Source organism: Dipodomys merriami, unplaced genomic scaffold (genome assembly GCF_024711535.1).
Source record: "Dipodomys merriami isolate MVZ:Mamm:240054 unplaced genomic scaffold, mDipMer1.0.p SCAF_63, whole genome shotgun sequence".
In the NCBI taxonomy this organism is placed as follows: Eukaryota; Metazoa; Chordata; class Mammalia; order Rodentia; family Heteromyidae; genus Dipodomys; species Dipodomys merriami.
Window position 1 is genome coordinate 7,837,074 of NW_027206213.1, and position 24,133 is coordinate 7,861,206.

General features: G+C 38.4%; 1 protein-coding gene across 6 annotated transcripts in view; it reads right to left on the bottom strand.

Annotated features, from left to right (window-relative positions):
• Positions 1–1,114: 1,114 nt before the first annotated feature.
• Positions 1,115–24,133, bottom strand: part of LOC138815274 (poly(A) polymerase gamma) — a 52,952-nt gene continuing 29,933 nt past the window's right edge. Inside the window, exons 16-23 of one of the 6 annotated variants that reach the window (XR_011368241.1) lie at positions 22,833–22,954; positions 22,410–22,582; positions 21,994–22,082; positions 21,695–21,915; positions 20,912–20,977; positions 20,446–20,502; positions 16,812–18,409; positions 1,115–1,741 (exon numbers count right to left, since the gene is read on the bottom strand). Coding sequence is in view for 2 of the 6 variants with exons in the window: in XM_070004582.1 (XP_069860683.1) it covers positions 18,311–18,409; positions 20,446–20,502; positions 20,912–20,977; positions 21,695–21,915; positions 21,994–22,082; positions 22,410–22,582; positions 22,833–22,954 (827 nt within the window). In the remaining 4 variants the exon portion in view is untranslated. Of the gene's footprint in view, positions 1,742–7,039; positions 8,557–13,123; positions 18,410–20,445; positions 20,503–20,911; positions 20,978–21,694; positions 21,916–21,993; positions 22,083–22,409; positions 22,583–22,832; positions 22,955–24,133 lie in introns of those variants that run through there. The other 5 variants (XR_011368244.1, XR_011368245.1, XR_011368243.1 and 2 more) reach the window with 5 other exon arrangements.

Genomic DNA, 24,133 nt, shown 5'->3' on the forward strand with positions numbered 1-24,133 from the left:
CTGACCTTAGGAGTTCATAGTCTATAGGTAGACATAGATGCGATGATGTAATCAGCATGAAATAATCAGATGGTAATGAGGGCCAGCCAGGAGCGGTAAGTGAGGCTTGACCGACAGTGGATCAAGCTTTTCCGAACTTTAAGAAAATGCTGTGTTGGGAATATGGCTCAGCTCAGTGGTAGAGTTATTTGCCTAGCATGCATAAAGCCCTGGGTTCGATTCCTCAGTACTACCTAAACAGAAAAAGCTGGAAGTAGAGATATGGTTCAAGTGGTAGTGTGCTAGCCTTGAGCAAAAGAAGTTGGGGGGGGGGCTGGGAAGGTGGCTCAGTGGTTGAGCGCTTGCTTTGCATGCCTGAGGCCCTGGGTTCGATTCCTCAGCACCACACAAGCAAAAAGAAAAAAGCCGGAAGTGGCGCTGTAGCTCAAGTGCTAGCCTTGAGCTAAAGAGCTGAGGGACAGCACCCAGGCCCAGAGTTCAGGCCCCACGACTGGACCCAAAAAAAAAAAAAAAAAAAAAAGAAGCTCAGGGACTGTGCCCAGGCCCTGAATTCAAGCCCCAGGACTGGTGAAAAAAAAAGAAAGAAAAGAAAATGCTCTGGGCTGGGATGTTCATGCCTGTTCAGGATGCTAAGATCTGAGGTTCATGTTTCAAAACCAGCCTGGACAGGAAAGTCTATGAGACTCTTATCTTCAATTAACAACAACAACAACAACAAAAACCCACAGAGTACCAGCACACACACACACACATACACACACACACACACACATACACACACACACACACACACACACACACAAATACAAACACTGCTATTCATCTATATGATATATTTGTGGACCATTTTGACAAGTTACCTCTTGAGTCCAAGTAGAGCATAGTTCAGTGGTGTGTTAGAGCAGTATCCTTTTACTTGCAAGAGCTGAGTGTACACATCTCTCTATCTCTACCCCCTGTGATATCACATTTGTCAAGTAAGAGTGTATAGGTCACAGAAATCAGGAAACATTACAAATCAAGACTTTTCCCTTGGAGAGCTGACATTAAATATTTTCTAGCATGTTCCTGAGCACAGACCACTTCTCTAGTCCCAGAGAAAAGCATTGTGGGAGCATCACAAGTTTTCTTAAGAAGGTTGCTTTTACAAAATGATAGGATGGCCTTTGGGTCATACCTGGGACAGTAAAAAATGAGATACCACTGACCTACCTGCAATCCAGAATGGTTTCCTGTCACAGGATGCTTTTCAGAAGCAGAGCTCTGTAAACTGAAAGAGTTTGAGGTGATTGGACAGGGTAAATCAGGGATGTCCATCGTTTTATCCATGGTCAGATACTATTGTCTGGTCCTGGAGCAAAGAATAAAGGTATCCAAAATCTAATTCCCCTGTCCCCCCACAAAAACTAGCAGTTACTTAGCAATAGAAGACAGGTACAAATGAAAGGTATGGCAAAGCTTTGAAATAATGAGTGAATTAATCAGTGTACAAAGACCTTTCTCTAGTCAACACATGGACCACTTGGCCACGCGAGATAAAGTGTCTCTTAGACCTTTTGTTGAGGGAGGAAGTGATGTTGTGTCTCCACTGGCCTGGTCCTGTTGGGTGTCACTGAAGATCAAATCTTACTTGGAGGAAGTTAGGAACCACAATATAGCCGCCACACTCATGGCTTAGTCGCGCCTCCGACCATTGTTCTCCTTTAGCTCATGTGCATTGTTTCCGCCTCAGCAGATGTTCCTTGTGACAAATGGAAAGTAAAAAAATCTGGAAAGAATGAATACACTCAAGAGAGAGCAGGTAGCATGAAAGGAGATGGTGGGAGGCACGTACAACTCTGGATACTAGGCACAAAGGAGGCTTTGAGAGAAATCCCTGTGGTTCTCTGTAACCCAGGGCACCAGAGAGTGGTTGGCCAGCTCCCTTGTGAAGGCATGCAGCCCCATACAGCCTCAGGCACTACCTTCAGCTCTGAATCACTCATTTGGGCAGTGGAGTGCCTTGACCAAACCTACTTACCCTAGCCGGGCTCAAGCAAGCCTCATAAACCCTTTTTTTCTTTTTTTAGGTTTGATACCAGAATTTGAACTCAGAATCTGATGCTTTTGCTTATTGGCTAGCGCTCTACCACAAAGCATGAACCATGCTTCTAATCCCCCTCATGTACCTTCTTAAATGTTCTGCGTCTTGGACTCGCATCTGCAGAATAGGGGTGATATAATTGTACTTAACTCACAGTGTTATCAGGATTAATAGTATACATCAAGTGCTAAGACCTGAACATGGCCAATAGTACGCCTACGGGAGCCCTGCCTTTTATTACTACAAGTGACAAATGACACTTGGCCTCCAGCAGTTCCTGTTCTGAAGAGGGTACCACAGTCTCATTTCTTAGTCAACTGAAAGGCTGGCAATTATGCTTTTAATCATTTTGCTTGTTCCTCTTCAGATTTCAGGCAGGGATATTGCTGCCCCCTTGGGGTTGTTATTTCTGGTTTGCTCATTTCCTGTGCTCTAGAAGAGGGAGGTGGAGATATGCCTGTCTTGGGGGGAGGGTGGGGTGTGTAGCTGAGAGGAAAGTTTGATTGAACTCCTGATGACTCACGTATCGCTGGCTGGATGCTTGACTTGGCAGGCTGAAGTCACAGCACAGACAGCACACCAAGCTCAGGTTTCTTGGCCAAGAAATAGAGCTATGTCTACATGAGTGATGCTTCACAGCCTTAGAGGTAATTGGACTCTACACAGTACATTCCTCTGAACAAAAGAGGAATCTGATGATCCTACATGCAAACATGGGCAGAATTGCTTCATTTGGCTTCTGGGTATGGAGGCCCATCTTATTTGTTCCGTATTCAATTTCTCAAAGATCATATGGCTCCCTGAAAAGCCACAGAGTGAATTATTTTGAACAATCCAGGCTTAGTCCTCTAAGAGGCAGGCTCTGTGACAGAGATCTATGCAGAGGACGTTTGTTGGGGACTGTGGCTCAGGGCTGGCACCAGCATGGGAAGGGAAAGACACATGAGGGATAGAAGGAGAAGCCATATTCAAAGGCCATCAGAGCAAAGGCTAGTGGATCTCTGAAGGTAAGAAGTCTCTACCTATGGGAAAACCCACAGGCCCACTCCGTATCCCTGAATGGATGGTCAGATGTAGGTGTCCAGGAATTGAGAGAGGAAGCCAGTATAAGCCAGCTGACATCCCAGGCAGAGCTGGAGCAGGGAAGTTCTGGGCCAGGTCCCTCTGCAGAGCCTGTGGATGGCTCTTAGGTTTCCCTCCTGTTTCCTTGTGTCCTCTTCTTTTAGATCTGAGAGTATATGATTGAGGGTATGGCTTTGAAGTCTGACAGCTTGTGCTCCAATTCCACTTCCGTCATGTATTCAACATAATTTACATTTCAAATACTATTCAAGACACAGAGAGCACTGCAGTGGATAAAAGATGTCACCTCCTGCTCGGAGGCTTACACTCTGAGTGGCAGGGGACATAGACCATTAACAAAGAATGAGTCATTTTGTGCTTTGTAATAATGTGTTTATGATTATACCTGGAAAGAATAAGAGGGTTTGTGGAAGAGGGAGGGTGACAGTGGAGTGGTGCATTGTATGGAGGTCAGGGAGGAGGTGACATTTGGGTAGAAATGAAGAGGAGATGGCAACACAGATGTGGGAACAGCGGGTTTCTGGTGGAGGAAAGCAAGCAGGCTAGGAGCACTCAAGGCCCACAGGAGAAGGGAGGTATTTCAGGAACAGAGATACAATCAGAGAGGGTTATGGGAAATATTAACAACAGGAAAATCTGCAGAGCGAAGCAGGTGGCAACATGGGAGATTGCCCAGGGCTGGATTTGGGATGTGGGATTCTTTCCAAAATGATGAAAATGTAGAATTCACTGAGATGATGACTACATAGCTATACGAATGCAAAAACCTACACAACTGCATACTTTGAGTGAATTGTAGACATGTGAAGGATTTTTTTTTTTTTAATGCTGGTCCTGGGGCTTGAGCTCAGGATCTGGGTGCTATCCCTGACTTTTTTTTTTAAATTGTTATTACAAAGGTGATGTACATAGGGATTACAGTTATATAAATCAGGTAATGAGTACATTTTTCTTTTTGGATAACATCATCCCTACCCTCTCTTTAACATCACCACTACCCTCTCCCTCTCTCTCTCAGTTTTTCCCTCCCATCTTCACCTACAAGTTACAGAGTTAATTTTCAACATAGTGTCTAGTGAGTAACACTGCTGCATTTGTTTCACCTTTTGTCTCTAGACTTCTGTGCCTAACCCTGAGCTTTTATGCTCAAGGCTAACACTACAACTTGAGCCACACTTCTACTTCCAGCATTTTTGGTAATTAATTGGAAATAAGAGTCTCATGGACTTTTTTGCTTGGGCTAGCTTTGAACCATAATTCTCAGAACTCAGCCTCTTGAATAGCTAGGATCACAGGCATGAGCCACTAGTGCCTGGCTAAGAAGGATATCTTAATATAGCTCTTAAAATTCAGAGCAGTGATTGGTGGGGGATTGTATAGTCATTGTGAGAATTTATACTTTTATGCACTAGGTTTGCTTTCAGACAGAACAGTGAATGGCTGGATCTATATTGTGAAGGACTCTGGGGCTAGGGGGTGTGGTTCAAGTTGTTGAGTACTACCCTAGTACCACTATAAATACCCTAAACTTCATTTTTATTTATACACTTTATAATTAAGCCAGCATACAAGAGAGATATCTATACACATGCTTATTATAGCACTATTCACAATGACCAAGTCAAGAATCGGCCTAGATGCTTCACAACCAGAGGATTATTCAGCATATACACATAATGGAATTTTATTCAGCAATAAGAGGAGCAAAATCACATTATTTGCAGGAAAATAGATGAAACGGCAAATGATCATATTGAATAAATCAAGTTTAGAAAGACAAATATTGCATGTTCTCATTCAAAAGCAGAATCTAGTTGTAAAAATTTCAGCCAGGTGCCCATGACTCATGCCTATAATCCTAGCTACTCAGGAGGCTGAGATCTGAAGATCAAGATTCAAAGCAAGCCCAAGCAGGAAAGTCTGTATGACTCTTATCTTCAATTAACCACCGGAAAACCAGAAGTGATGCTGTGGCTCAAGAGATAGAGCTCTAGCCTTGAGCTGAAGAACTCAGGGACAGTGCCCAGGCCCACAACTGACAAAAAAATAAAAATAAAAATATAAAAATAAAAATTCACATGGTGGTTTTATATACACACCTGTATATCTATATCTATATCTATATCTAGTACATGGTGACAGATAAGGGTCCAATCTTCAGTATTTCCCAACACTATTTGTTGAAGAGACTATCTTCAACAAATATACTTCCAACATATACTTTTTATTCCCAGGTAAAGGGTGACATAGTCCAAAAGGAAATATACTCTTTGCCTGATTACTTATGTAACTATAACCTGTTTTGGTTTTTTTCCCCCGCATTTTCAAATAAAAATGTAAAAACAGCAGATGGCTGTAGGTATGAATTCATTTCCATATTTTCTAGTCTGTTCCGTTGGTCTTCAGATCTGTTTTGGCTAGTACCAAGCTGTGTTTATCTATGACTGTAATAGATTTTTGAGGTTTAGAGTTGTGATAACTCTAGCATTGCTCTTCCCCACCCTAGGATTGGCTTGGTTTGGCTATTTGAGGCCTTTTTTGATTCCATATGAATTTTTTGATAGTCCTTGGATTTGAACTCGACCTAGGCACTATCTCTGAGCTTCTTTTTGCTCAAGGCCAGCACTGTTACCACTTGAGCCACAGCTCCACTCCTGGCCTTTTCTGTTTATGTGGTACTGAGGAATTGAATCCAGGGCTTTATGTATTTTAGGTAAGCATTTTATCACTAAGCCACATTTCCAGCCAGCTTCCATATGAACTTTCAGATTGTTTTCTCTATTTCTATAAAGAATGACATTGATATTTTGAATGATAGTATATTGAATTTATAGATCACCTTTGGTAGTATTGTCATTTTCACATGATTAATTCTACTGATGGACATTTGTCACAGAGTTCCTCAAGTCATGTTATGGAAGCCCTACCTCTCATAGCTGAGTACTGGAAGGTGAATAATGGACAAAAAACTCAGTGGGTAGCTCTCTCCTCATGAATTTTTGTCTCCGGTTCTTCAGATAACAGTGAGTTGCCTGTTCAGTTCAATGTGGATCTTATGCTCTAGTATTATAATTTCTCTCCTTCATCTGGTCATGAGCACTGACAATAAGTCAAATAAACATCTTGATCCATACTTTCTACCCTCCAAGGATGCACTACCCAAGGAACAAACCAAGTTTTTGATAATATGTGGCAAACTCTTTAAGAATTAAACAGGAACAATCTCTGGCTAGGATTGAGTAGACATTAATTCAGATTTGGAGACATTTGTGAGGACCCAGCAAGGAACCAGAACATGGGCTTACCACCAAAAAGTGTGTTGGGTAGAGATGAAGGACAGAGCAGACAGGGGCAAGCAGGAGGGAAGGCAACTGGGCCTTTGTGACAGGAAAGACCTCTAGGAATCCTTTGTGGTTAAAGGGAGGGATGGTGTTTGTAGGAATGGGAAGAGGGATCTTAGACTGTATGAGTCTGTAGATGTAAGTGCATTGCTTAGTTTGGACCTGGTAATATGCCTCACAGGTCTCTGTGTTAAATGGCATCATTGAGAGATGGTAGAACCTTTGAGGGGTAGGCCTGAGTCCTTTGGTCAATTGGGGAGTGTTCTCCAAGCAGATTGTAGGACCCTGGTCCACTTTGCTACCTTGCTTTCTGGCCATGAAATGGTTTTGCTCTGCCATGTTCTCCCACCCTGATGTACAAGCAAGTGGGCCAACTGATCATGGGCTGTAATCTCCAAAACTGTGAGCCAAAGAAACCTCTTCTCCTTATTGGCCAATTATCTCAAGTATTTCCTTATAGTAACAGGAAGCTGACTAACACTGGCATTCCATTTTAACATCCTGTACAAATGGACACATCTTCAACTTGTCTGGTTACCCAGAGTTGCTCTCCTAGGGTGCAAGCAGCCTGGGGTCTTTTGGTTCCTCTTACCCGAGGTCTATCATATTAACTCACCAGCATCACTGAGCTAGCCATTTCCTGCCTATCCACTCATGGCCTCGTCTCCTTTTGGGCCTCTCCTGTGGTCTCATCCTCAATTGGTTTGCCTCTTTGGCTTTTTATCTTATTATTTTATAAAACCCTAATTCAGGATTAGTTCAATAGCTTCTCTCTCCCTATTTCAAGGTGTTGATGTAGCTGGACAATAATCCCTTAATTGTACGTTGTAGCAGTTTCAGCTGGGTTGTCACTAGTGTCACTTTGTGTCCATTCTCTTATACATCATTAACCACCTTAACTTCCCATTCATAACACAGGAAATGGCTTTGGAGTTCATGCATCCTCAATTGTATGTTTTCCCTGTATGTAAACTTGTCTATATACACTAGTTATCCATTCCTACATAACAAATTACCCCTACATTAGTAGCTGAAACCAACAAGCATTATCTTGTTATTATAGTCCTGCTCATCCACTTCATGAGGTTTTAGTTGGCTTTGAGCATTTTTTTTTGGTAAAATTGCAATCAAATGGCTGATATGCAATCATCTCCTCTTCATATCACTTGACATAGCTACCTTGAATGATCCAAGGGAAAAAGACAGTGTTTGAGATTGAAGCCACAGTCTTTTAATAACCTAAGATCAGAAGTGACATACTCTCATGTGTACAGTGTTCTTGTTCAGTGTTTTACTCATTAGAACTGAGTGAATAAGTTTGGCCCCCACTCAAGGGGAATACCCAATGGCAAGAATACCTGGAGGCACAGATCCTTGGGCTCATCTTGGAAACTGTGTGCCACAACTTCTTCCCTCCTTTCTATCTTCCTACTCCTCTTTAGGGCTGGTTCCTTACTATTTGCAAATGTTCTGTCTTTTGCCTCTAGTTCTTATAAAGTAACATCATTCCACTGGCTTCTTCCTTAACCTTAAAGCACGTTTGTGAATCTCCCAAGTTAAAGATAAACCTCTTCATCTTGATCTCTGATCTCTGATAGTCCCTTCCCTCCTCCCCTAGTCTTCTTGAGAATGTGACCTTTATTCCCTGCCTTCATGTCCACCTCCATGGCACAGCTCTGCCATAGTCATCAGTGACCTCATAAATGTCAGATCACATGGTTGCCTCTCAATCTTTATCTAAGTTGACTTCTGCAGCTCTTCTCCTCCCCTGCCTTTTGCTGTACTGAGTGAGGATTGAACCTGGAGCCTCACCCCTGCTAAGCAGGCACTAAACCAACAAGATACACCCTTAGCCCTTTCTGCGCTAGTGCTAACTCTTCTCTTCAGTTTCTCCTGTCTGGATAACTTCAGCCTCTTTTTTCTTCACTTACCCTTAAATCTGAGATTTGCCAAGGCTCTGCCAACTCTTCTTGGCTTCACTTCCTCTGAATCCTCATCCTCCACTAGTCTTTGCTCCTCAGTGTTTTGTTATAGAATCGTAGTTTCCACCTTTGATGTGAAGGAAATAACATACATCTTGGCCTTGTTTAAATCATCTTCAATCGGAAATTACTCTCCATAGTTATTGAATGACTGACTCCCTTCTGCTCAGGGATGTGCCAAGGCCAGCTCTTCCTGGGAGGAAGAGTTTTGTTGCTTACCGCAAAGACATTTCTGGCAAAGCGAATATTCCTAACCCTGGGAACCATCTTCCTGACTATACCAATCAATTGTTCTTTTTTTTTTTTTTTTTCTTGGTCACCAACTTGTAGAGCTTAGAGCAACACAAACTAATTTTCTGGAGAGCTTGGCAGTGAGTTTTTCTGTCTCATGAGTCTGTAAGAGGCTCACAGAGATTTTAAAAAAATTACTTAATGATACAGCTGATTGGGAACTGTGGCTTTGGATCTGCTCCAAGGGAATTTGCTCTGTAGAACAGCTCACCAGGCAAGACCTGGCAGGCTACTGAGCACAAGACCACAAGAGACTTTAAAGGAGAGCCTGAAGGGCAAGGCTGCACATCAGGTAAGCTGTAGGCAGTCTGCTGTAGGCAGGAGAGTACAGTTGATTGGAGAGTTCCTCCAGCCTGACAGCCCCTCTCATGGGGCTATAAAGCCAGATTCCTAACAGTGATTTGTAAAGTTGACTGGACTGCTGTGAAATTTCAGTTTACAGCTGGAGCTTCATCAGGGCATTTCTCTTGGCCTCTGTGCATCTCCACGTGGTAGACTTGAGGAAAAGCTCTGAATCTGAAGTCAGGACCATCTCCTGTCAGCCTCCTCTGGTGTTCTGAGTTGAATAGTGACAATACGATCTGCCTTTCAACCAAGAAAGGTATGCATGATCCTCCACTCTCTGCGCGCGCCCCTCCCTCCCCCGCCAAATTCTACTTGGTCCTGTCTACCTCTAAAACCTCTTGAAACATTGTTTCTTCATGTTGCTTTCGTTTCTTTCTTTCTCATCTCTTAGCTGGACCACGGCTGGGCCTTCTCATCATCTCTCTGCCTCTATGTCTTCCTCTGCTATCCATGAGAAATGAAACTGCTTAGATTGCCACCCAAATACACATAATACCTCCACACAGACTTATTGTAACATCCAATTTCCAGATCCTCCATTCTTTGCAGTAGTAATTTTCTCTATACTACTATCTACTCTTCCACCCTTCTCCATCTTTTATCTGGAAAACTCAGTGATCTTCCAACTTTCAATCTTATTATTATTCTTTTTCTAGCACCCTTTGTGCTCTGCTGACAACAGCAGAGCCTAATCTAGATGGCTTGTTAGCCAATATTCTACTAGAGAAAGGGTATTTCAGAGTAGGGACAAGGTTCTCATTTGTGGTTTGGGTGCCTAGCTCAATGCTCAGTGACCTCAGGGGCGTGATCAACATACATGGAATGAATAGCCTCATGGCTACTGCATCCCAATGGCCCTCAACAACATAACCTTGTCAAACTGGTCTCATCCCTCCATCACCTGGTGACATTGGTTGAAGATGTCACAGGGAATTTAATGGTGCTTTCCCTCTGGGGTGCTCAGCGGGAGGCAGGCAAAACAGGCATCTCTGAAAGCAATGAGTGGGCCTTGCTAGGGAGTGACTTCTTTGTGCAACCTCAGGCCCTCCTTCAAATCAGACTTGATCGCCTTCACTTCCTGTGTTCAAGGAGATTAGATACTGCCTAACCAAGGGTGATTTTTTTCTCTTAATATTTGAAACTACCAAGTACCAGTTGCTATCCAAGTGGGTGGCTTTCAGAAATCCCCTCTTTTCTGGTGTTTGACTTCTTGTGTTTCAAGAATCTATTTGGAAAGAACCTGTACTTACAAGCCTTTGAACTGCTGTTAATTCCTAACAAGAAGTGACTTAGGACCATGCTAATCCCTAGGAGAGATGGGAGGAGTGAGGTACAGGTGCATCTAGTATGGGTGACTATAAATCATTCCTGTAGCTCTTTACTCTGGTGGGTGCTTTACAGATCTTGCTGGATCTGTAATCAGGATGTCTGTTTACATTGTCTACTACAATCCAGTGGGATGGCACTAAATTCAAGTCTTGGGATGGCACAGAAAGGCTTGCTACTGAGCTTTCTCATCTCAGCCTCACTTGTTTTAATCTTTAAGTAGATGAAGAACAGTTAAGTGAAATTTCATAAGAACTCAATGAATCCTACACATTTCTCCATATAAACTGTTCTGAAGTGTACTTGAGAAGGACTTGGTGGTAATGCAAAGGCCATATATCTTTATATCATTGAGCAGGGAGGTGGAGATCTATAAGTCTGGCTATGAGACACACTGATGTCCTTACTCTAATGATATATTTCTAAGAAAGGAGATGTGCACATGAGTCAAGTACCACACATAGCACATGGCATATGCAAGTTCATAACATGCCACCCAGATTGATTGAATTCTACTATGTCAGGAATTTTTGGGTTACCTCTTTTTTTGCTTGTTTCTATTTTATTTTGCAATGCTAGGGGCCAAAGACCCAAAACCTTATACGTGCTAAGCAAAGACAACCAGTGAACGATCCTGAACGACACTGAGCCACTCCCTAAAGTTATTTGTAAACATTTAACAAGAATAAGAAATTGACCCATAAAGAGCTAACATTACTCAAATATAAGTATAAACAAAATGTTTAATAATGTTTATATAATGTTAGGAAAACAACGAATACATCAAAGAAGCATGGTTTTAGATTGCGGGGCCAATCACAATCATTTACAGAATGCTTCTTCCATGAACCTAGCTCTTAGCACATGAATGTTACCTTTGGTAGTATTTGTTAGTGTATTTTGAGTGATTATATTTTATTATGGATATCTCTTGTATACATTAGACATCTGATGGTGGTAGGACACTGAGATCTGAGGTTCATGTTTCAAAACCAGCCTGGACAGGAAAGTCTTTGAGCCTCTTATCTCCAATTAACCACAGAACAATAACATTTGTGGACCATTTTGACAAGTTAATTTTCAGGTCTGAGTAGAGCATGGTTCATGCATCAAGCAGAAATTATTTTTGTTCAAACCATCAGTTTTAGGACAGAAGCTAGTCAGAAGCAGCTTTCTTGGGGAGCTATGTGGATATACTGCTAATTAGTATCTGTTTTGACTTGCAACTAATTTTGCTCATTTCAATTTACTGTCCAGGATACTTTGGTTGCCATACAATAACTAGGTAAAACAGTGAGTTGTATTAGGAAGAATCACAGCATGGTTGTTTTGATTTTAGGACTAAAGAAATATCCCATTGCCATTTATATCACCTGACAAGTGGCCATAGACACAAAATGGTACTCAGAAGTGCAAAAGGCTATTTTCAATGTCTGTAAGAAACTGGCACCACTGGGTTACTTCCTTTAATCCAAGTGACTTTTAGAGATAGGTTCTGTTATTGAAGCACAGGGAGATTAAGTAACTTCTATGGCTCCTCAGTCAACAAGTAAGTTGCAGGGATGGAACTTGAGCCTAGGCAGCATGACTGCAGAGACTCAAACTCCGTTATGCTGCCTCTCCTACTAAACAGGTATAGCTAGTGCCATCATATAGATATGTTACAAAGAACCCAAGGAGAGCAAGCAACTTGCCCAGGATCTCACAAGTGGTGAAATATAGCCAAGGTATCTTCCTAGTATAACAATACCTATTTTTTGGAAGTCATCTTTCACTTCCTTCTTCCACAATCTTGATTTCTGCTCCCTAGAGGTAAACATTCTAAACATTTAAAAAACTTTTCCCCTATTATTCACTTATATAACTTTTTTTCTTTTTTCCCTTCCTTCCCTCCCTCCTTTTCTTGCAGTCTCTTAATATGTAGCCCAGGATGGCCTTTAACTCGTGATCCTCTTTCCTCTTCCTCCTCTTATATGCTGGGATTACAGGTGTGCCCATCATGTCCAATATCACTTTTACAATCTAAATATGCTTATCAGAATCTGTTTCACTAGGCACTGGTGGCTCACTCCTGTAATCCTAGCTACTCAAGAGGCTGAGATCTGTATTGCAGTTCAAAGCCAGCTGGGGCAGGAAAGAGTATGAGACTCTTATCTCCAATTAACTACCAGAAAACTGGAAGTGGTGCTGTGGCTCAAAGTGGTAGAGCACTAGCTTTGAGCAAAAGAGCTCAAGGACAGCACTCAGGCCCCGAGTTCAACTCCATGATTGACACCCCCCCACCTCCCCCCCAAAAAATGATTTTAGATTTCTCAGTTTTATGCAGTTTCTGCTTTTTACCTCTGAAGACAAGATTTCATTCTTTTACTCTGTCTTCCCTCACTCTGGAATCCTTCTGAACAGCTATAATTTTTTGTTAGCTCAATATTCTCTTACTTACATTAAGATTATGTGAGGAGCTGGGAACGTGGTTTAGTGGTAGAGTGCTTCCCTAGCATGCATTAAGCCCTAGGTTTGGTTCCTCAGTACCACATAAACAGAAAAAACCAGAAGTGGTGCTGTTGCTCAAGTGTTAAGAGTGCTAACCTTGAGCAAAAAGCAGCAGGCCCTGAGTTCAAGCCCCAGGACTGGCAAAAGAAAAAAAAAAAGACTATGTGAACATACATGGTTGAGTCACATGGTATACTGCAGTTACATATTTTTACTGGCTTAGAAGAACAATGCTGGCAATATCATAATACTTAATTTTTAAATATGCTACCAAACGACAGAACTGTACTACACGAGCATATACTACAGTAATAAAATCAACATGGTACCAGCATAAAACCAAGACTTGCAGACCAAAGAAACAGAAGACAGAAATAAGCCCAAGCAGGTATTGCCACTTGATTCTTAACAAAGGGAACAAAAGCATACAAGTGGTAGGAAAAATGTGTATCCATGTGTAGAAAATTTAAATTAGGTCTCTATCTCCCATCATATACAAAAATCAACTCAAAATTGGTGTAAGTCCATAATTTAAGACCTGAAACGTTTGAAACTAGAGAAAAACTTAAGGGAAACACTTGATCAATGCTAGGCAAGAATTTGAACAGGATTCTTCAATTGTTCAGGAAGAGCAAGAATTGAAAAATGCGACTGTATTCTGCTTCTGCAGAACAAAAGCAAACAGTCAACAGAGTGGACACAGCTGATAGAATGGGAGAAAATACTTGCTAGATCTCTGACAGATTAATATCTTGAATTTACAAAGAACTGAAAGATTAAACTGTAAAAATGCAAACACTTTAATATTGTTCTTAATTTCATTGCACACTTTTATTTTGTGAGGTAGGGTATTGCTTCCTGCCCTGGGCAGTAGCTGGACCATAATCCTATTTTTTGCTTATCATAGCTAGGATGACAACATGTGCTACCAAGAGGCATAATAATGTAACAGGTTCTGTGCTTCTAGGAATATTACCCTAGGCTTGATTGCTAAATGCACTTGTGTCCAGCCATTAAGTTTCTTGTAACTGGTTTTTTTTTTTTTTTTGGGTCGGTCGTGGGGGTTGAACTCTGGACCTGGGCGCTGTCCCTCAGCTCTTCAGCTCAAGGCGAGCGCTCTACCACTTGAGCTACAGCACCACTTCCCCATTAAGTTTCTTATTGGCTTAGGCTGGCAACAAAGTTGACAGAATTTTTCCTGTAATATTTGACACAGATGCCTCAAGTGACCTATTCATGAAAAGTGTGGTCAGATAATCTAAAAGGACATTGAGACTTCTTTAAACTTAAGAGCCAGGTATATAAACTGCTGTTACTACTTGCTATTAAATGTTTAATGAGAAATTCTGGGTAAGGCAAATAGTCTGACCTTTGCCATATTAGAAAGTTAGGAAATAACATTACCTAGCTAATTGGTTGTTGGAAAAATTTAATTGGTTGTTGGAAAAATTATGAAGACTTCTAGTACTTCTGAGTTACTCTCAATTATCACTCAACCATCACCTATTTATCAAAGCAAGTTTATTTGATTACTTATTCCAGATAAATAAGGCTTATGTGTACAACTAAGAAATAAGACAATTCAAATAAATGGCAGGAAAAATTACTGTGGACTATATAAACAGCTGTCTAGAAAGCAACAGCAGCTGCATTCATTTTACAGAATACTGTGGGATGATGTTGTATCATTTATAAAGATATCCTAAGTAGTTTATAAAATAATTGCATGGGTCTTTGCTACAATGTAGCAGTAGCTTAAAAATTACCATAAACTGAATAACTTTATATTCAACTAGTTTCAAAAGATTATGTAAAAATTATTCCAGAAAAAATATAGGGAATTTGAGAGGGAACCTTGTACAATTCTTTCAGAAAACCCTAAGGAAATAATTATCACTATTGAGACTGGCTTCCTTCCATCATCTATTTACATTATTTGTTCTGTTCACAACTGATTTAAATGATACATTTTGGACAATTTATTAGGTAGTTGTCTAGTTAAATACAATTTTATTTATATAAAAATAGATATTTAGAGCTAAAGAATTTGCATGTATTCATCTGTTCAGTCTGTTCTAGAATGAATAAACTTGGGGAGGACCAAGTGAGAACTTTAAAGCTATTAAGCTCAAAGGATTAGGATCTTCTATTTCCTACCACTTCTAATAATTACTCTAACGCATTCACTTGGCCCACCTTTCAGTTAAATTTATGACACTTGCTTTTGACCTTGTTAATGAACCTAAGTTAACATGAGAACACTTCTAAATCTAATGATAAACATTTTTCAATACACAGGCCACATTGCCTTTTCATCTGAAGTCTATAAAGAACCTTAGAAACACAATGTTTATGAAACTGTACCAGCCCCTTTTATTAGTTAGGAGCTACAGTACATTTTTAGAAATATACTGCAGTGAAATTAAATGGTGAAAACTGTTAATATTCTAGGACTGTTCAATTCTGGTGATTCCTACTCCTCCCCTTTTGGAGGTCATGAATCACTGATGAAAGTTATAACTTCCCTCTAGAATTGCATATAAATAAAAACATATATAATGATACAAAGGAATTCCTAAAGATTCATGATCCTCAAGTTAGGATTTCCTATTTCAAAACTGTAGAACGTAATGAAAAGTAACTTTAGCCCTTTTGACACTGCCATTTTCACTGTTACCATAGTAAGCATTTAAATAATATAATAAATGGCTGCCTTAAGGGAAAAAAGTCTTTTTTTAGCACCAATATAAACTTTGAAAGTTTGTTTTCCTGCCCCCGTTTTACAAGATGTTATCATAGTACCTTTGGTCTCAAATTGTTTTTGAAGTTTAAAGCAACATATAACTATTTTTTCCCTTTGATATATGCCATTTTCTAGAACCAGTCTTTTAAAAGTGAGCAGATTAATACTTTATGAAAACAACATGTGTCTATGTTGAAGAATGGGCTGAGTTCATAGAATATATTTCTTGTTATAGTTTCACACTTGAAACAAGTATGAAACACATGTAGTTAATACCTCTGAATGTAACATTTAATTCTACGCCCTATCTTCTCCTTTTACTTGGAACAAATCAAACAGGCCTCCCACTATGATAATGAAATGTAATGAAAGTCCTTTCTACTGGTCATTATAGGAAAACACTTCCTTTCAGAACAAACCTACCATCTCTAAAGCAGCTGATTAACTCAGAAGCTGCCAAGTAGGTTGAATAATAAATGTCTTTAATGATTCTGATATTCAATTATTGACGATGTCTGAATAGCATGGTGAATGAAACTTTAATCCAAGAGAAATGACTCTATGATAGTATAGGACTACACTTGTTTTATTCCTGAAGAAAAAACTCATCACTCCAAAACAGTATCCTTACGGATACATAAAGAATTCTTAAGAGACTGTAAAGGCTGATTTAAAAGCAGAGGATACGAAATATACAAATGTATATGTATCAAAAATATAAAATTTAATCAAATCCATTACCAAATAAATTTTCAGAATTCAAAGTTATATGACAATTATTAGGTCCTAGGTTTACTTTTGTTCAAATACAGTACTTATAGAACAAATTCAAAATATCTGAATTTAAGAAAGAGGTTGGCTAAACAGAAGCTGTATCTTTGTGATGAGATTTCATTCTTGTCTTTTGCTGCTGTGTAAAAAATGAATAGTAGAACAATCTCATTGCTTTTCTTTACTTCGTTTCTTTATGTTTCCTTTGTAAAAGTCAAAACGTAAGAATTTTCACATCAGAGACTTTGGGGTCAAGAAAAAGGAGTGGAAAAGAGATAATACTACACTCTGACAACCTGAATTCAAGAACTTAAACTCAAAGGTAAAGGGTTTGCAAGTAAAACAGATTTCTGTACCTGCATGAACTAGATGGCATCCCATGAGTCCAATAAAGAAAACATCCAGGTATTTCCCCCTCACAAAATGTACCACTTGTGTTTTTCTTGCTGGACCTACTAACTGCTGGATAAGAGATGAAGAAGTTAATATATTCTGGCACTCCTGACTGTGATTCTATAAATTTTCATTTTAAATATAATTCAAGTATAATGCACATTAAAAAATTAGACTAAAGATAGACAGTAAAGATTTTAAACGTTTCTCTTTGAAAAGATGTATCTTACAGTACATACAAAAATACTCTGAAAATACATACGACTTCATTTACAAAACACTGAATCAACATATTACAAGAATTACATGGTTATGGATTTTAATAAACAGCATGCATTCATGAAACTTAAAAAATATTAAGAAATGCACTGAAAAAAGCAGTGTAAAAAAGGACAACTCATAGTTAAATAAAAATTACAAAGGACCTGAGCCAATTGATGGTTGGTAACAGTGTCATCCAAAAATGCCTTTAGGTTTCAATAAATTCCATTGCTTATTTCTGCATGCCTAGTCTTTGAAGAAACTGTTGGTGGAGTTGTGGGGTAAGTTATGGTCAGTATTATCATGCTGAGTGAATTTTACACCTCAAAAAATACAAGTTGGCCATACTTAAGATATCTTACCATTGATGGTAAAATGAGTTGTTCCTCAATATAAAATACCAATTAACAAGAATGGCATGAAATAGGATATGGAATAATTTCACCATTCATATACTGACTTTCAGTATCCTGGTTACATTTTGATTTTTAATAAAGATGCATTTTTAGGGCCTCCATGGGAGGCAAAAAATAGAGAATTTATGGTGTCCAACTCTTTTGTAATCACTGGACTAATCTCCCTGGTAATGATGCAAATATTTGGACAGAAAAGTACAAAAAAATAAATATTCCATATGCCAATCTGGAAAATAATAATTTAAAACAACAGGACAATACATCTACACAAATGAAAAAAGCAAAAAAAAATTATCTCACATTCATTAATCTCAGGTTTCACAAATTGGCATCAATGTTAAAGTAAACACATTAATACTTAGAAAATTACAAGAGAATTTTTTGTTTTCTGCTTTTTCAGCATTATACAATGATTACAACATAAGACTTAAAAAAAAGATAAAAAGAAAAAATGGTTCAGGACTTTTTATAACACTGTCCAAGAGGCCAAGAACTGGCTCCCATAACAGAGAAACAAACAAAAAGTTAAGGCAGTAAAACCTCCAAATGCATGTTGTAGATGACAATCTGGTAGCAGGTGATCCTCAGAGGAGTGTGTGTAGCAATCAGTGAGGGAATGCTACAGCATCTGCAGGTCAAAGTGAGTTCAAAAACCACTTCAAGGTTGTTAGACTGAAGACTGTAACTCACCTATTTTATGGACGGCAGCCATTTCTACTTTGAAGAGTAGCTGCACCTATGCTACTATCTGACTGCATGTTCACATAAGTGAGGAGATACTGCTTTTACCGATTAAGGGTCAATCGAATGGAATTTTTGATAACACGTATGTTATTTGCTGGAACTGGAGATGATGAATCTGGTAGTTCTTTACTGGGTAGTCTCTATTAAAAAGAAACAGAAAAAAAAGGTTAACGAGTATTTATCTATCTACAAACACAAAATTAATCTAATAAATCAGCCACAGAATTATTCTTAAGGTGTTCTTCTTTTTTCTTTTGTATCTCTTAAGCTCCTAAATATTAAAGTGTGTTTTAAGTACTTCCTTCTGATGTTCACATTTCTTGCTTTTGAAACTTTTAAAATAGTTAAAAAGTTGAAAAGCAGGAACAGGGACAAGGGAAGCAGCATGGGTACGAATATAAACAGGAAAAAGCACTTTGTTAACTCAATCACCATTCCTGGATTTAAAAATGCATAAATAAACCTCCAGCGTTGCCACCTTTATGCTAGAGGATGGCATTGAGAAATAGGAAGCTCATGATGATAGAACAGGAAACTCATAGGCATGAAATGAAAAATTAGTGTTACAAGGGAAGGCTTAATAGCCAAGTTAATAGCCCTCAACTAGTGTCTATAATACATTCATGGAGAACACTAACCCAATTTTGAGATAACTTTCCTGAAGTCTGGCTAGGTGACTTTACTGTGTGAGAAATTCTGAGAACACTAAAATAATTATATAAGAAATCTAAGAAACTAATCTAAGAAACTGAGAAACAAAGACTCCTAAAAAATTAATTTTGTGCCAGGTGCCAATGGCTCATGCCTGTAATCCTAGCTGATACTCAGGAGGCTGAGATCTGAAGATAGCAGTTCAAAACCAGGCCAGGCAGGAAAATCTGTGAGACTCTTATCTCCAATTAACCAGAAAACTGGAAGTGGTGCTGTGGCTCAAGTGGCAAAGTGCCTGCCTTGAGCTGAAGAGCTCAGGGACAGCGCCCAGGCCCAGAGTTCAAGTCCCATGACTTGTGATAGATACTTACTCTTTATATTTGAAATACTTTAAAGCCCAAACATGATATTTCATCTTTATATTTTAATATGTACCTCAGTTTTTTCTTACATATAATTAGTATAGTTATATACCAACATTTTTTTTTGTCACTCAATCTTGTGTTTACAAATTCTGTAACTGATAGACGATGAGACTATTATTCTACTTTATAAGGGCCAATAATACATCCTGGGGAACCTGATAGGGTAACAGTTTCGCTCAAGGCTATTCCTCTACCATTTGGGCCACAGTTCTACTTCTGGCTTTTTAGTGGTTAAGAGTCTCATGCACTTTCTTGCCCAGGCTGGCTTTGAACTATGATCCTCTTATCTCCAGAACAGCTGGGCCTATGAATATGTGCTACCTGTCCAGCTTATGCTTTAAAATTTTTGCTTATTTACATTTTTTGTAGGTTGTGGGGCTTGAACCAGCCACCAGCTCCACAAGTTATCAGTGCCTGGCTTTTTGACATGCACCACTACATGTGGTTCCTCCAAACACTAATGTGTATGATTTCTAATATTCAAATGAAATAATGCTTCATTTGACAATAGTGTACAGAACAAAAGCTAAATTTTCATTTCTGTAAGAAACTCCTGTTCTTAGTTACCAAGTATTCCTCTACAGATAAATAAAAACAAGGTATGGGCTGGCACCAGTGGCTCATGTCTGTAATCCTGGCTATTCAGGAAGCTGAGATCCAAGGATCACCATTTGAAGCCAGCCTGGGCAAGAAAGTCCATAGACTCTTATCTCCAATTAAGCACCAAAAAAATTGGAAGTAGAGCTCAAGTGGTATAGTGCTAGTTTTGAGCAAAAAAGCTAAGGCATAGTCTAGGATCTCAGTTAAAGCAGGACCTGCACAAAAACAACAACAACAAAAAACCCCCCAAAAATTAGAAACAAAAAACAGGAATGAATATAAAGAAATCATTATGCCTTTTTAAGCAACTCTCCCTTTGATGTATGAATGTTCAAGACTATACAATTTGTTTGCTACCTCCAACCTTAAGGGTAAATATACTACTAGGACTTGAGAACAGGGACAAAGGTTTTTTGTTGTTATTGTTTTTTGTTTTCCCATGTTAGGCTCTTAATATGCCTTTTTTAATTCATTTTAACCTATGTAATAAGACTTATTACCTTTTTACGTGATGTATCAATAGTTGGAATAGGCATAGATTCTCCTCCAATAGTATCCTAAGAAAAGAATAATTATATACAAGTTTAAACTTTACTATATGCAACACACTGATACTTAAAACATAATGAAAACTTGACAGACCTGATCTGACTTGCTTTCTAAATAAAGTATTTTATTGTGTTAGTATTAGGGCTTGAACTCAGGGTATAGGTGTTGTCCCTTAGCTTTTTCACTAGAAGCTGACATTCTGCCCCTTGAGCCACAGTTCCACTTCTGGCCATTTGGTGGTTAACTAAAGATAAGAGGATCCCTGAGTGGGCTGGGTTCAAACTGTGATTCTCAGATCTCAGCCTTCCTGAGTAGCTAGGATTACTATTTAGTAAATCAGCCACTGGTGAAGAGTTAAAAGTGCTTTTCTAATCTTTAAAAGTAAATATTCTAAAAACATATTATTAATGTATTTACCACTGATTTTCCTGTTCTCTCTTCAGCAACACGGGGGTCCTTAAATGCTGATTCAAGTCGAATAAACTAAGATGATAAACATTAAAAGAAAGTTGCTATTATGTATCTGCAAAAATCATAGAAATATATGTAAACTGGGAAATTATAATCAAAAACTACTAAAATTTAATTTATTACAATTTAAATTAGAATGAATTTAACCACTGTTCTTAATTTTTACGTTTTAATTTAAAATTTTACATTTTAATTTTAAAATCAATTCAGTCTAAGGAAAAAAAAAAAGTTTTGCTACCCCCTACTGGAAATACCAAATATTCAAGAAATAACATAATTGGTTTACCAATAGTGACTTTTGTGTGAATTGAGGAGAAACTTAGATCAATCATTAAAATATTCAGCCAGTGCCAATGGCTCACAGTTGTAATCCTAGCTACCCAAGAGGCTGAGATCTGAGGACTGTGGGTGGAAGCCAATCAGGTTTAAAGTTTGTAAGACTCTTATCTCCAATTAACTACCAAAAAAGGAAAGTGGAATTGCGGCTCAAGTGGTAGAGCACTAGCCTTGAGCATAAAATCTCAGGAATAACACCTAAGCCTCTAAGTTCTCAGCATCCAGGATGGGCACCATAAACAAAATAAATAAAAATTCAGACCCATCAGTAATTTGAATTAAAGATAACAATAAATATTGTCCTCTAAAGTCAACTTCTTATGGAAAACTAAAATATGTACAGCAAATTTGAGTTTTTCTACTATTACTTTAACATAAAAAGTTTTAATTTACCTTTTCTATATCTTTCAACCTCTTAGAAGTTCCATCTATGGACGGAGAATGGGATCTTTTGGGTATAAGATTCTTAGCTATATTTGACATTCCATTTAGATGTGGTTGTCCCTGGGTAGGGTTGTGGGATGTTGTGATTCTAGGAATGACATTTCGTCCTACTACAGTAGGAATGGTACACACAGCTGGGGTTGATACAGCTTTTACCGTAGCGTCAACCTCTGAAAAGGAGAAAAACAATTTTAATAATTAAATATTTGTGAAATTAAATAATTAATAATGGAAGCTTAGATACCTACTTGCACCAATGACTGGAATAGATAGTCCTTGAGCTGGTGGGACATGCAGTGGCTTCTCCACAATTATACTAGCAGGCTCAGCACTAGTCCTAATGAAAGTGTCAAATGATAATCATTAAATGATTTAAATGTTCCTTATTTTTAAAAGCTTTAAACATAGAATTACTTCTTTCTAGTACTGTTATTTTATTCAATGAAGGAAAGGGAGAGAAAGGTAGAGGTCTCAATGAGGATTAGCAGAAAAAGCTAAGCACAAAATCTCTTTCTTCATACTTGATTCCTACATGCTCTGAACCTCATGTTCTCTCCCACAGCTCTACAACAGGTTGTCAAGTACTTAGCCAAGTTATGGAAAAGTCCCTATTATTCATAAATAACTGAACAGGAGACTGAAAGTAGTATTTTGATATACACACCTTTCTGTTTCTCCAGGAGGGCTATCTGGTTTGGAAGGTTTGTTTGTAGACAACGGAGAATTAAAAGGTGTTCCATTGTCAGTATCTCTGGAGCTATCCAGACAACTGCTATCCAGAGATAATCTTTTGGATTGACATCCACCTGAACTTCGACTGACATCAGAGAGACTTTGCTGAAAGAAAGAACAGTTATTAGAATTTCAAAAGGCATCTAAGAATAAAAAGTCTAGCTTTAATTCTAAAGTGCATTTAGGCAAATTATCTCTTGTGATTACTGAAGCTAAAGATTTTAGTCCTAAGACTGAATTGTCTACATCTTTTCTCTTTTTCTCAATAGATTTGGAAAATATATAACTTAAAATGTGGTCCCAGGATCATTTGCATGAGTGGAACTATGAGAGTGAGTTAAGATTATAAACTCACCTTTTTCTTCTTTTGAAGAATCTCTGCTGGAAGGTAGTGATGAAGTTGTTTTTTCTTTACATGAGTTGCTTCAATTTTCATTCCATCCTTCAGCATATTTATATTGTTTGCCTGTCTGTACACTGTAACAATGTAAATATATTAAATGGGAAACTTCTGAATCAAGAAGTTCTCTTTTTCTGGAGTGCATATACCTTTAGTATTTCCCCCAACACATATACAAATACAGATACATGTCTTACAAGTATTTCGAAAACACTTTCATCATGCCACAATCCTATTCAAGAATTGACTAGTTCTACCTGGTTCATCTTATTAAGACTTTCCCATAATCAAAGCTTGTTAACAAAATAAACAGAAGACAGTACTTTTCCCCCAAAAGCTTTCTCCAAATCTTGACTTATTAATTTTCCCCAAAGGGAAACTCTTCTAATTATTTGCCCAAGGCAAAGCTAATTCTCAGGAGAAGAGGGGGAAAATGCAGAAAAATCCAATATATATCCTACAAAATTAAGAGTAAGGGAAGAGATGGGTAGGGGAGTGATAGATAAGAATGTTGACAGTTGTGACTTTGACCAAGATACATTGTATTCATTTTGTTGCTTTGTTAAATGGCAAGCTCCTCTGTACAACTACTTAAAAGATACTTTAAAAAGGTATAAATTAAAAAACTAATTCTTATACCAAATATCCAAGACGCAAATAACAGCTCTCCCTCTTCCATGTTGTTTCTTTTACTTTTGTAGCTCACATCAATCACAGAATCTAAGATTCCAAAAACTTTATAGGTATATTTTTAGTATAGGTGGAAAAAGGTAATCAACAGGCCTGAACACCTTGCCTGGATCATAATACAATAGCTCTGAATTCTCATTCTATAGTGCTTCTTATAACTTGCTATGGGCCAGTTATATTAATTCTTACACAAATTAATATATTTTAACTGTGAATACTCAGAAAATAAGTGCTCTGAAAGCAGGGACGCTGAGGCTTGTTTTGCATAACAATTACTTGTAAAAATGGTCAATTATTTAATCCTTTACACCACAATTTTCCACATCTGCAACACAATGTTTTAGAATTCTATTGTAAATAGAGTATCTCAACCACCTTTTTGAAAAAACTGAGTTGTAATTAAAGTGGAAAAATGTATATCTATGTTTTTATTGTAGATTGCTTATAATGATCAGCAGTGTTTGTTCAAACTGCAGATACTCTGAGTTCTTCTTCCAAAGTATAATTTAGCAGTTTTAAGCTGAAGCTTAGGGAAATATATTATCATGATAAATATGAAGGCTAGT